The sequence below is a fragment of the Scomber japonicus genome, chromosome 17 (genome assembly GCF_027409825.1).
Source record: "Scomber japonicus isolate fScoJap1 chromosome 17, fScoJap1.pri, whole genome shotgun sequence".
In the NCBI taxonomy this organism is placed as follows: domain Eukaryota; kingdom Metazoa; phylum Chordata; class Actinopteri; order Scombriformes; family Scombridae; genus Scomber; species Scomber japonicus.
This window is the reverse complement of record NC_070594.1, coordinates 22905916-22919877: the sequence shown is the minus strand read 5'-3', so window position 1 is coordinate 22919877 and position 13962 is coordinate 22905916. Positions and strand designations below refer to the sequence as shown.

General features: G+C 38.3%; 1 protein-coding gene across 1 annotated transcript in view; it reads left to right on the top strand.

Moving 5' to 3' along the window:
- Positions 1 to 2652: 2652 nt before the first annotated feature.
- Positions 2653 to 13962, top strand: part of ryr3 (ryanodine receptor 3) — a 102293-nt gene continuing 90983 nt past the window's right edge. Inside the window, exons 1-4 of the mRNA XM_053336721.1 lie at positions 2653 to 2691; positions 2783 to 2902; positions 10535 to 10639; positions 13149 to 13169. Coding sequence (XP_053192696.1) covers positions 2653 to 2691; positions 2783 to 2902; positions 10535 to 10639; positions 13149 to 13169 — 285 coding nt within the window. The remainder of the gene's footprint in view (positions 2692 to 2782; positions 2903 to 10534; positions 10640 to 13148; positions 13170 to 13962) is intronic.

The following is a 13962-nucleotide window of genomic DNA, read 5'->3' as shown; positions in this document are numbered from 1 at the left end:
AAGTGTCTTAAGAAAGTATCTTGGCTGTAGACACACAAAGTCATTTCATTAGTTTTTTCAGATCTGATCGTGGGAATTGGATTTTTATAAGATAACACCACCATGTATTCACAGTCAATATGAAACTCAGCATTTCCTCGGGCTGTATTTATATTTATACATATTTATATTTATACATCCATTTTGTAGAATGGATCTTTCTTGCTCCCAGTGGCTTTCTGAGCCCACTGAAACCCTGAACACTTCTGGTTTTGAAGCTCTGCTATCAAAGTGAGGAAGAATTAATTGTTATGCATTTGGAGCCTTTCAGTGTGACCACCAGCAGTTTTGAAAAAAGCATAGATATTTATTGTTGCCTGGCTGGTGTCTACTTTTCCTCTAATTATTGCTTTACAGGATTTTACACACAGACAAATAGTGCCAAATTATTCTATAGATGTGACCGCGTTCATAATATGTTTTAAGTATTAACTAATACCAATTTAATTAACTTAAACAAAGCTTGCTACATACACATGTATAAACACTTGGGTATGCCAGTAATGGTGCCGTGCCATGCTGGTTTCGTAAGGCCACCAGTATTCCAAACAGCTGAAAAGAAACAGATGTATTTACTCAATTTTAAAGAGGTGACAAGTCTTCGGTCTTCCCGTGGCCATATTGAGTTACCCTATCTGTAGCCTGAAACAACAAACTGCATCACAGTTCCTCCATCACAGAACCACTAGTAAAGCTGTGGCGGCTATTCGGAGCCAACAGTGATGCTTTCTGCTATCAGTAATCACCTCCCTTAAGCCCAAAGTGGTGTTGTGTGGTGCCTAAGACACTGCCGGTATGGACTATCCTGCCAGCATGGCTCCTCATTTACTTCAGTGTGACATTTAACTCCACTGTGCTTCACTTTATCTATTAAAAGTGCTTCAAGATATATTTTTATTGCAGCACAACACAAACTGACCGAAATATAACTTTGATAAGGTCCAAAGACTCATGTAGTTTGTATTTTTGTTGGATATTCTCTAATTAGCTTCTCATTTAATTAGCTGCAGTATAAATCAGCAAATGCCTGTTTAACCACAATTAGTTTATTAATCAATTTAAGTCACATTTCTCTCTTTAGGTGGTGTTTCCGTGGGATATAGAAATATGTTGAACTTAGATGATTGCTTCATCTGTCACAGGAGTATTTTTTATTTTATTTCCCTGACAGAAAATGTACTCAATGCTTTTAAATGTAAATTGCAGAGATCAACTTTTATATCTTTTGAGCAGTATTACAGATGTTGATTAATTCCAGCTTTGAACACATTTTTAGTGTAAGCAACAAATTCATACGTCTAATGAATTCTGTTGAGTGTTGAGGGAGAAGAAAGTGGAGTCAGTACCTTTTGATTATGAGCACCTCCCCCATATAGAAACCAGAAAGACCAAGTATCTAATTTATGGTGCAACACCAACACATGATGGAACATCTTGACTAACAAAAAAAAAGACAGAATGACTTAAATCCTCCTACAATATCAATTTGAACTTTCACATCTGCTGAAAGAACAGAAAATCTATAGTCCGCGGAAAACTTTTCTGAATTCTGTTCGAAAAAACCCCTTTCTCTTGTTTCCAATTCATTTAAAACTATACAGCAGTATGAAATTACAAATTAGACACTCAATTGCCTATTTTACTGTTGAATTCAGGAGATGGTAGTGAATTCTTTGTCTGACAGCATTACAGGGTAGTGCAATCATTGGCGTACAATCATGCAGAAACTTCTGCTGTTAGATCATGCCAAATCTTCTAGTTCTGGGTCCAGGGTGCCATTGTTTTTGAAATATTGTCAGGGTCTGTTATCTTGCCTGGTGAGTCTGTGGGTGCTGTGCAGCCTGTATCGAAATCTATTGAATTAGTACTGCTGTGAAGGAGGTGGGAGCTAGAACCATGGCAACCATCAGCTCAGATTAGTGTGGGACGTGACGTGAGCTGGCAGGAGACACCACATTCTCTCACACACACACACACACACACACACGTACATACACATGCAGTGCACAAACAAATCAATATCCGTGTGTGTGTGTGTTGCCAAATAGAACCCTACCCTCCCTCGCCCGACCCATACAGATGTTCATTTATTGGTTGAGCTGATTGAATGGAGGTCTTCCTCTCTCCCACAGAGATACCAGAGGCTGCATAACAGGTTTAGAGATGATATTACTCAAGCTGGTTTGCTGTTACTGTTATTGATTAATGCAGTTTTTGTTCTTTTCTACTACTGAAATGATTGTTTTTGACAAGATGTTTTCCTTTTCATTTTTAGTTTCACTGTCACAATGTTTTTTTGGCTGTATTGTGTACTTCTTATCTGATTTTCACTAGGTTTGTGAAATTAAAAGTGCCGTTTCCATTTTGGCTGAATGTTTTGTGCCACTTTATCAAAAAATGAAAAATGTATTATGAATGTACAGTATCTTGCCTCGCATATTTTTGTCAGTTGTATGCCTATGATTGAGCTTTCCCCTCTGGTTGCATATCCAGGAAAATGTGATTATTGATTCTGAAACAGCCCAGGCTGCCCAAACTCCATAATAAAACAGCTTGTGGTGTATACTGGGTGTCAGTATAAAAACCTCAATCATAGTATTTTGATTCCAAGTGATGGAAGCAAAAGAGCCACCAATTCTGAGCCAATGTGGGGTACTTTCTTCTTCTTGTCTGGTCTTGTTTGTTTTGGATGGGTCACTGTCGAACATTTTCTGGCTTTAACGCTCTTCTCTCCTTCTGGCAGGACGATGAAGTGGTGCTTCAGAGTGTGGCCGTCATCCAGAAGGAGCATCGCAAGTTCTGTCTGGGTGTTGAGGGACTCGGAAACCGTGTTTGTTACCTGGAACCCACATCTGAAGCTAAGGTGAGGACAGCCCAGAGATTTGTTTGGGTTTGATATTTTAAGGCTGCAACCTGTAATTAATATGGAGCAATGGAAATTCAGTGGCAGAGACAGGCATCTAAAGCAGCTAGGAAGGGCTCTAATGACCTCTATGATGACGCACTATTATGGAAAGTTTGCTTCTGAAAATACCTCAGCTGAAAAACAGTTATTTTTTGTGTTAGTGGTAGTAGTGTTTCCCAACCTGTATTATCTGTTCTACGCCCACACAACCTTGTCAGGTGAGCTCCAGTAGCCCTTCTTGGACACCATTCAAATGTGTTTATTTGAACTAATTTTAACTAGATGTTATTTGATAATACTTATGACAGTTTGATCATTTGTACTGCTATCACTTACAGTGGCAGAAGCTGGACATTTTAACCATTTAACACTATGCTTAAATTACTTACAGCTAACTAGTTGCATGGTTAATCCATTAATTTTAGCTATCCACTTCAAATGTTTACATTTAGCTAAGTATTTAGACAATTTAATCATTACTTTAGCTAATGTTACTGTATGTATTCCAGCCATTAACCATTACTTTTAACCATCTCAATTTATGCTAGGCATTCATTTCCCCATTTCCTCATTATTTTTAGCTAAAGTGAACTGTTTGGCCTATACATTATTTAACTGTTACATTTATCTGCTTCAACAAAGCAAACATTATTTTTAGCTATTGTGTTTAATTGTAGCTTAATATTTAAACAATGTATCGGTTACTTTTAGCTAATCATTTGAACTGTCTATCCATTACTGTTAGGTATCTGTTTCAACTATTTAACCGATGCTATTCATCAATTTATTTTAGTTACCTCTTATTTTTAGCGAAATACGTGAACTGTTGAGGCTATAAATTAGCTACAGTTATCTATTTAAAGCTACACATTACTTTTAGCTAACTGTCTGAGCAAATGCTATTTATCAAATTTTTTTTTAGTGACCCATTATTTTTAGCTAAATGTTAGCTACAGTTACAGTTAGTTGTATCTGTTCAAGCTACCCATTACTCAACTTGAATCGTTTATCCATTACTTTTAATTACTGTAGATAATTATTCAAACTTTTTATCCATCCAGTTTAGCTTTCTATTTACTTATTCCAGTTTTAGCAACCAATTTACAAACTGTTTACCCATCACTTAACAGATAATTTCAACCATTTATCTATTACTTAAGGCTAAATAATGCATTTCTACAGTTGTAACTTTTTCTCACACCTGGTTTTCACACACTCTCAATCATGAGTTCAGATGTTACAGCTAACTTGATATCTGGGTTTATTTTTTCAAATTAGTTGAGCTACTCCACAGTCTTTCCATGTACCCTCTGGCTAGTACCTCATGGGGTCCCTGGATAGGAGTCACTGTACTGATGAACGCCCCCCCCTCACCCCCCAGTTGATGTATGAACTGCTTTCTTAATGAGATGACAGAATGAGGAATCATAAAAGCTAATATCATGTCCAGCAGACATATTCCTAAAATGTAATTAACTGAGTGCAGCTTACTCAACATCATGAAACTGGCCTAGATGTAAAAAGTAATTTTGTGAAAACCAGACAATGATGTCAATGATTCAGATCAATAATAAATACAGTTGTTGTTTGCTATCTGAAAATGCATATTCGCAAAACATTGGAACTGTACTTCAAGCTAAGATCGATCTGCTATGTCTGTTTTCCTGACATGTTTGTGTCCCCTCTCAAAAAGTGCATTACATTTTCCAGTAATTGAATTCTTAAGCAACTAAATTAGGTTATCCTCATTTGAAATTCCCCTTCATAGTTAAATAGACATACTAAATGATGTTACATTTAAAAAAAAAAGGTAGGAAAAAAGGCTCTCCACAACAGAGTGATCACATGGACAGTAATGATTTCCTTCTCTAAAACCCATGTTTACCCTCTATTTCCCTTCCATCCAGTCATATTGAGATGAGCTTCCCTGTCAAATAATGGGGGTAATTTAGTAAGTGCAGATTCTCAGTAGACCCTATAGTGCAAACTACAGATAATTAAATGAAATAGGTCTCAAGATGGGTGCTTGGTTGGTGCAGAGGAAAAACAAACACCAACCACTGCAGTTGCTTGGGGTTCTGTTTCTGGATGTGGTGCTTCCAAACTTGGCTAGGACTCAACAAACAAACACAACTGACAGTGTTTATGGGGTCAGTCAGAGATCATGCCGCACTGGCGATTCATACTGGTTGGTGAAGGTGCCTGAGCAGAGCCAATTGTACCAACAACATACAGAACTATGAGTTACAGAGAATAATTTTTGTCTTGAACAACTGTCTTGAAATTAAGTGGTGACTTTTTTTTTTTTATTGCAACTGAATTATGTCAATTAGCCTCTCGCTGCAAGTGCTGTCGTTGCAACACAACAGAGCTGTCATCACTGTTGTACAGCTCATTAATCTTCTACTTGACAAGACTGTACTGTACCGTCCACAAAGGAAAAAAAGACGTTGAAATGAAGCAGATCATTGTGGCCCTGGAGAATATGCTTCTGAAGAACTGCATAACTGTTGTATATCATAATGCACATCATTAATCACGACATTCTCTGTGATATTTCTGAGACATTAAAGTGTAGAGAGAAGGTGCGTGGGTTAGACAATGCAGCATCTGTATACTGTTTTATTTTTGTCTTCACACTTACTTTACATATCAGACTGATATATGCATGATCACAGCCATAAAACCATGTTAGGATGCTTTTATACATTGTGCATATCAAGTAAAGCCTAACTGAACTGGATCATTCACATTAAGGTTAAATAAAGTTTGAGGACACGAGGGCGTGTTTCTGCTCACTCACCTGGAACTGTTGCCGAGTTGGAGGGCAACACTGGCGGAGCTCTAGGCGGACCGTCACAAGCACCTCTCCCCTCTCACCTTGGTGCCGATGACAATGCTTCAGGCCTCCTTGGGTGTGACATGTGGCTGAATGTCGAGGGTGACGGCTGTGGTTTGGCACAAAGCGAGGGGCTGTCATCTGGTGGCTGATCTCAGGTGTTGACGCCTCATTTCCCTGACTCTAATCAAGCCTGGCCCCCTGCTGCTGCTGGTAGAGAGGAATAAGGCTGAGGTGAAACCAGGAGTCATTGGGTCAGATTAAAGAAGTGTTTTTAAATTGGATACTTTTTTGATTTGACATGACCATGGCGCATTATAAGCTTCTAAAATTGTCGTGCCATCATTCTTTCTTGTGAACACAGTATCTCATTTGTGATTCATGATAGAAACTACTGACAACACATCTCAAGTTTATGGAGAAGATCAGAAAAGCTTGTGGAACAACTTTCTGTATACATTTGAAAATACATTGAGATAATTGTGGGGTTTTTTTTAGAATTGTGTTACCTGTTTCAACTCCTCTTCCTCAAAGGATAAGGCTGGTAATACTCTAGTTTTGTATTTGTTAACAAATCCCATGAAGACATCAAAACCAACAATGCATAACCCACCCAAGTAGCCTCACTGGTTAAGATGCATGCCACATAAGCACAAACCCTGCAGTTTGTCTCTGGCAGCAGACCTTTGTCGCATGTCACCTCCATCTCTCACTCCCACTCGTTTCCTGTCAACTCTCTCCACTGACACTGTGATAAAGGCACTAGAAAATGCCCTAAAAAACCCAATAAACAATGCATGGCTGCATTTCTTGATAAGTATTAACCATGGCTCTCAGCCACAAACTCATTAATTCCTACTGAAGACATGAGTCTATGAAAATGTGTGATTATGAGATGCTTTAATTTGTTATAAAAAGGCTTGATAATTACCTAAATCAGCTGAGCATTGTATTGTAGCACTCTTCAGCTTTAACAGATCTTTTTCACAGCAGACATTTTGAGTTGTCATAACAGGAGAAGCACAGATGGAGCTTGTGGCTCAGTTCCAAGTGTCCAAGGAAACCATACTGGTGAACCATCATGCACCAGGGTCATCAATTTTTAAAATTTCAATGGGATTCAGGTATTCACCTCACAGATGCCACTAAATCCCAAACACTGAACAAACTGACCTTACACAAAGATACCTGAGGAAACATAAGTAGTGCTTGGCCAAACCAAATAACACACACAAGGGGTAAACAAGATGGACACCCATTACAACTAAATATGAAGAAAAACTAACTAAATCTCAAACCCCCCCTTTGACATGAAAGCACATGGTTTGATCCAATGAGCTGGCTCCAGCATCTAAGAGTCCTGAGCCCTCGGCCTCAACTTTGGCTCAACCAGGAAAAGATCTCTCCCAACAATCATGGTAACTCAAAGACAAACAAACAAATGATACATATAACGGAATATGTGTGTACTTAATGTAAGGTTAAAAGCAAATAAACAGATTCAAAATTAAACAGACTTTAAACAGTTTTGGTGTTGTTCACTGCAAATAAAAATAGCCTGTGTAGGTAGCAAACTAATGAGGTGGGAGAGTGAACCGGGTGAATATTACCATGTGTAGCTAAGGCTGTCACAGTAGGATTGACTAAAAATAAACAACAGCACCCATGTTCATGCTAATGAAGGAGCGTGGCACCCAGTGCAACAGTGTGACTTAATTATGTGTGTTCCATAGTTTTGGACAACAATAGAAGTGTATGGCACTGAGGATGAGGCTATATCAGGCTTTGGCTACACAGACAATACTTGAAGGATCAGTTCATTGTTGGATTTTGTTTTTTCATGGGATTTGTTGACAATCAGAGAATATTCATTTCCATTTACTTATCCAAGAGGGAGTTATTAGGATTTACAACAATAGATGACCATGAGAAGATAGAGTAACTTTTTTTATTCTGCTTTATTTAATCCCTTTCTGAATGGCATGCGTAAGATGTAAGCCACTAGACTTTCAAATAATACCGTTTGATCCTTGGTTTAATCATTTTACTCTTTTGTACTGCTCACATTATGGTGTTTTCTCAAGCTCCCTGCAGAGCCTGAAAAACTGTGACTGTTTAAAAGGTCACTGTGACCATTGAGACGCTCTTTTCTATTCCCAGACAAGGGAGAATGTTCACTATGTATGCCCAACCCTGGAAGAAGTACGATAATTGGAAAATTGCCGGTGAATAATTCGGAAGAGGTGTAAGGTCTGCAGCAGGTTACAAGTTATCTCTGTAGGTCTTGTGACACCACAGGTGGACCTGCCTTATGTCATGGTTCTCTTGCAGCCAAAGTAAATATTCAACTGACCCCGCTAAAGTCTCGTCGTAAGAAATCTAGATTTTGGTTACTAGTTTATGATATTCAATAGATTTTAGTCACTGGCAACATCTTATCTGGGTGTAAGGGAAATTAAATGATGAATATCTGAGTGTAACCTTCGTGTGCGGCCTTTTGGTTACATCACACAGAAGTGGTCACACACACACACACACACACACAGCAGTGCCGGAGGTTCCCCAGCATGTTTGTGTTGAGTTACAGAGCAGTGGCGTCCTCATTATCACCCAGCAGCCCTCCCCTCTGCTCACATTTCTCACCTTACTGCAGGGGTCAAGGGTCAGCCGGTTGTGTTACCGAGTCAGGGCACGCACCCAACACCTTAAATCATTCCTGGGCCTCTTCTGTGTTCGGAAGAGATGGATATCTGTGCATATTATGTGACGTTGGGTATTGTTATGAAGTGGGGATAGACAGTATTAAGTGTGCACTAAATCATATTAGGATCAGTCAGAAGATATCAGGTCAGGGATATGAACACTGATATGACAGTGTGGGCGTTACAGCAGCTTACAGCTAATGTTTGTTTACATGTTTTACAAGTTATGTCAGCAGTGTGATGTTAATCAACAGTGCCATCTAGCAAAGCATAAAGTAAATTAATTTTGCATACTTTGACAAGCAGATGTAATTAAAGATCAGGCCTCTGAATGGCTTTTAAGTAGCCAGTAATTGACAGGCATTATGTTATTATTTTAACCTTACATTCTGTTCTGACTAATAACTAGTCTCTACACCAATTCACATTCATAAATTCCCCATCAGTTATTAATAAATGTTTGATAATATATTTTTTTTGGGGGGGGGGGATCACTATTTTATGAACCAGGAGAACATTTTATCATATGAAGAATACATGTTCTATGTATGTTTGAATGCTGATTTTTTATTTTTTTTTAAATGAACACAGGTCAAATTTATACATTTGCTTATACAAAAATGTGTATCAGCTGCACAAAAATTAAAAAATGATGCCTTGTATTTCCATGTTTGTATACTGTGGGTTACATTAGCATAAGTCCAGCTAAAATAAATATGTATTTGGTGTTTTTGCAACTCTCAAATGTAAAAGAAATTGGTCAAATTTGACTCTGGACAGTATGTAAGGGATAAATGAACTATATCTTTTCCCCTTTTTATAATCTCTTTGCTGATTAGTTGAGTATCTTTTTAGTGTTGCTAATTGTTATCATCCCTACGAACATTAACTTCAGCTTTGTGGACAATCTACTATCCATGTTTGATATTTGAATTATTTCTGATTATCAATAATTACTGAATTTATTGGAACATAAAAACCATGCAGTGAAGATAAACAAGCATAAATAGCTGCTGGAATGTGAAGAATGTGTAGCCTGTTATAGGCGAGAAGCAAGCAACACAGTGTGCTGAGGAATCTAGCCTTATAGTCAAAGCGGTTATTGGTCATTGCAGCAGCAGGCTTTTGACAGCCCTCCTCATAATCCCAAGCCACTCGTTAGCAAACATACCAGCATGGCAAAGAAGTTGCAAGTCATCGGAATTATTTATGAGTGCCATCCCTCACTGAGCAGTTTAATCATTTCAGTTGGTGTCTTGTCTCAGAGCAGCGCCTGCAATTAATTTAGTAACCAATTACTGCTGCTGAAATGTTAACTGAATATGAATGTTGATGAAGTGTTACATGCATATATGTGTGTGTGTGTGTGTGTGTGTGTGTGTGTGTGTGTCTTACTCAATTCAGTTTCATTTCTTTAATCTTGATAAAAATAAATGGAAAAAATGAATACGATATTTTATGTGGAGCAGATGCTGCACTGATGCAATGTCTATTTGTTCGCACTCCCAGCTGGTATGTTTACTGATATGCAATGAGAATGTAAATACCTGATGTAATGCATTATGATATTAGTTCAAGATGTTGTTTATGCATATGTTCAAATACATATTTATTTCCTCTGTCATTATCAATTTCACACTTACTACAGCTAGACAGTGCCATATCAATTCAGGCTACCTCCTGTATGTCTGCCAATCAAGTCTTATGCATATTATTAGTGTCATAAACTTTTACAATGTCAATGAGCATCGTAAATATGTTGATATAAGTAATTTACAGAACTTTTTTATTTTCAAGAGTCTTGCAGTGTGCTACTTCCATAGAGTATTGCACAGCTCCAGTATTTGTGGCTCCACAGGTGTTATAAAAGGGCAGAAATCGAGACAAGGAATTTCAAGGGTAATAGACTTCTGGCTCATTTGTACCCAGTAGAGGAGCCGTCTCTTCATTGCCTTTTCATTCAACTAATGTTTCTTTCCCACCATCCTTTTCTGCCCCCCCCCTCTCTCTCCACCTCTTTCCTTGTATTTCTTTCCCTCCATCCTGCAGTATGTTCCTCCAGACCTGTGTGTTTGTAACTTTGTGTTGGAGCAGTCCCTGTCAGTACGGGCCCTGCAGGAGATGTTGGCTAACACTGGGCAAAACAACGAAGGGGTGAGTGCTCTGTCTGTCTCATACTACAAACACACTGAGCGTGTCATACACCAACATACATACACAAATCAATCTGTGGTCTACCAGTAAAAAAATGCCCTTCAGTATTTTTAAATGTATTAAGATGCTTTGTCCGAGGATTAGTAAAATGGAAAGTTTTAATATTCTTCACAACTGTTTTCCTGTTAGAATAGCTAAAAAAAAGAAATTGGCACAACAGAGAAGGCTTCTCATATCAAATTCAACTGGCATGGTTGGAAATATTTCAAGGATTTTTTTGAGGCCAACCAATCAAGTTTAAGTCCATCCAAAATGATGCATTTAAATCCAGCAAGTTTTTTTTCAAGATAGCAACCTTTGCAGAAGGAAATGGCATTTAAAAGTCAAACTCAAATATAGATTTAGCACAACTGTGCAGGACCTGATGACACATGGATGCAAACTTTATTATTCAAGTGATAAAATAATAATCCTACAACTATCAGGTAGCTGTAGGCTCTGCTAGCTGGGCCTCAGCCATGTTGGATATTCCTGCAAATATCAGATGTTTTTAATTCAATCATTTTGAATTAAAACAATCTACTTTTAGCATTTTTGTCATCATAAATCAAGGATCTTATTAATTATTTAACTTCATTGTTTCACTTGCGAGTTATAAATCAGATCGATTACACGACCGGCACTTAGTCTAAACTATTAATACAAAATAGAAATACTGGTACATTCTAAAGTTGAACTTTTTTCTGGTTAAAAATATTCTGGTAAAATATTATAAATGCTGCTATATCCACACTCTAGAGTGGGCATACTCCTCTGCAGTGTTTGATGATGGATGACAGTAGCAATATTTTCAGTTTTTCTCCAGTTAGTGGGGTTTTTAATATTAAATCACAGAGTCTCAAATATTTTTGGAAGTCCAAAAAAATTAACAAAATGCAAGTCTGAGACAGTGACTAATAACTGAACTGCACTGTATAACTGTAATAACTCTCATGGCTGAGGACTCTGCTGTAATAACCATAAAATTGTGTATAAATGGAATACCTTACTCACTGGAACCGGGCTAGTTTTACACACTGCACTGAATAAGGTTGCCCAGGTTTACGATGTCAGTCTAAACTGTCAGATGGTCAATTAATTGTTTATTTTTTCACATGCTTCAAACTATTTCGAAACTAAACTCTGGCTTGGATCTGTTTAATATGCTGAAAATCATCAAGTGTTAGATCAAATCCCCAAAGGCATTTAGAGCAAGTGGAGAGCCCAGACCTCTGAGCTACTTTAACACAGGGAAATGTAATTGAATTCTAAAGAGAAGCCGTCTCTTTTCATTCCCTGTAACACGTTCCATGTTTTGCAAAAAAAGATCAGAGAGCTCTGATAATGAAAAGGCCGTCAGGGGTCAAAGAAAAACAGGAAATTATCTGTGAGTGCTCTGCTGTATCCACGGCCCCCTCTCTCCTCGCTCCCCCTACTCTCTTAATTTACACTGAACAGTGCGAGCCCCTTCCTCCCGGCTCTGCTCCAGCTCACTTGGCATGTATATTATAGCAGGTAAGTAATCTCTGATTGGTCAGATACTCTCGAACGCCACGGTGGTTGTCAGTGACATCTGTGAGGCATTCCTGTGGGCTACGTATGGTCTGTAAACCCCTGTCAGATACTCATATTCACTCATGCTGCTACGCTCTAACAGACTCATTTCATGTGTCATTTAATCCCATCACCCAGCACCTCTAACTACAGACTCAGAGGACGAGGTCAAGAGATTGTAAGGGGTGGCATCACATGTTAAACTAGTTTAACTGAATATATTTTGGGGGAAATACAGAAAGGAAAGACTGCTTAGTTATTAAAATGCATAATCAACAACTGCATACAAGGCTTTGCTTGTTTGTAGTGGTGTTGTTGATTTTTAAATTCTTCCTTCAATTAATGGGCTTAATTATTATTTTTATCATTCGCTGCTACGAAGTTCAGACCGCTGGTATTATGGGAACAGAAATGAGAAAGCTACATTCGCATGAATCATTGTGCGGTGCTGTTGTAGCAATTAGATAAACCCCAGCACTACAAAGCATTACAGTACAGTTTGCAAGGAGAATTGAGTACAAACTCCCACAATCTTAACACAAGATGGCTCTGGTTGTGTGCTGTGCTACCACTGTACTTTCAACATAGCTTTCTGGCATAGATGGGACTTAAAGTGTCCAATTTTGTATACAGCTTGGGTCCTCTCCACTGGACGATCAGGCCTGCATTGTTATTAGCCTGGGTAGCAGATTTGTTTAGTGCTCAATGGTGCAACATTGTTGGCTGGCCTTGTTTGGCAAGACAACATGATGTTGGCTAGAATACAAACTCTCTGGTAGCAAGGCTAATAAATCACCCCACTCTCCCTTTACACAGTAAGGACCAGTTTCTCTCTGTTGTTGCTCTCAGATTGTGTAATTGACCGCTCCACATTTTAAATAACACATTCTTTCCATTTGTATTTGTGTGTTACTAGAGCGCTGACCATGAAAAATGGGTAGGTCCATCAGTTCGTTCATCCATCATGTTGTCAGTGTGCATGACGTACTGACTGCCAAACGAAAGGATTGAACTTCTGGCACTTTCACTTGAATGGATGTCTATTTCTTGATGTCATAAAAGTTGAATTGACAGCATGTAAAGCATTTAGTGTATGACAGGTAGTGCATTATTGGAGGATATTAAGGTAATGGTAATACATTTCAACGCTTCTACTTCATCACATATTGTGCAAAGGGATATTGAAAGACATTTCTTCCTGCATAGATTCCCCCTGGATAATAAATTAAACTTTCCCCTCACTCCAGCTCTGAGTGTTCTCTTTCCCCCATCAGCCAGTCTGGAGACAATCAATTAGTCTGTCACAGATGTCTCCCAACTTTAACTTACGGCAATCTTGAAATAGACATCCATCGGTGCTGTCACCTTGTACACATGAGTCAAATGTTTTGCCTGGCCTCCTTGAAGACTGCTTTGTGTGCAAGTGTGTAAGCATTTTCAAGTGATAGTGTCTGCTTTTCATTTGCTTAAAGCCTCCATTATCCCATTGTTCTGCTTCTAATCTAGAATGATTAAAGCTTTTGTGTATAACTTTTTTTTCGTTTAAATCTCTGCTGTTAAAAAACAAAACAAGTAAATGCATATATTATCTTAAAGTTTTGCCTACCAAGGGTTGTAATGAGCTCACATAATTGTTCACCGATTATTTACTCCAAAGGAAAGGATCTGACAACCCCACACGTTGGCAGAAAACTCACTTTGTGGTTTGGGTGTGCTGCTCGGTTTTCTCT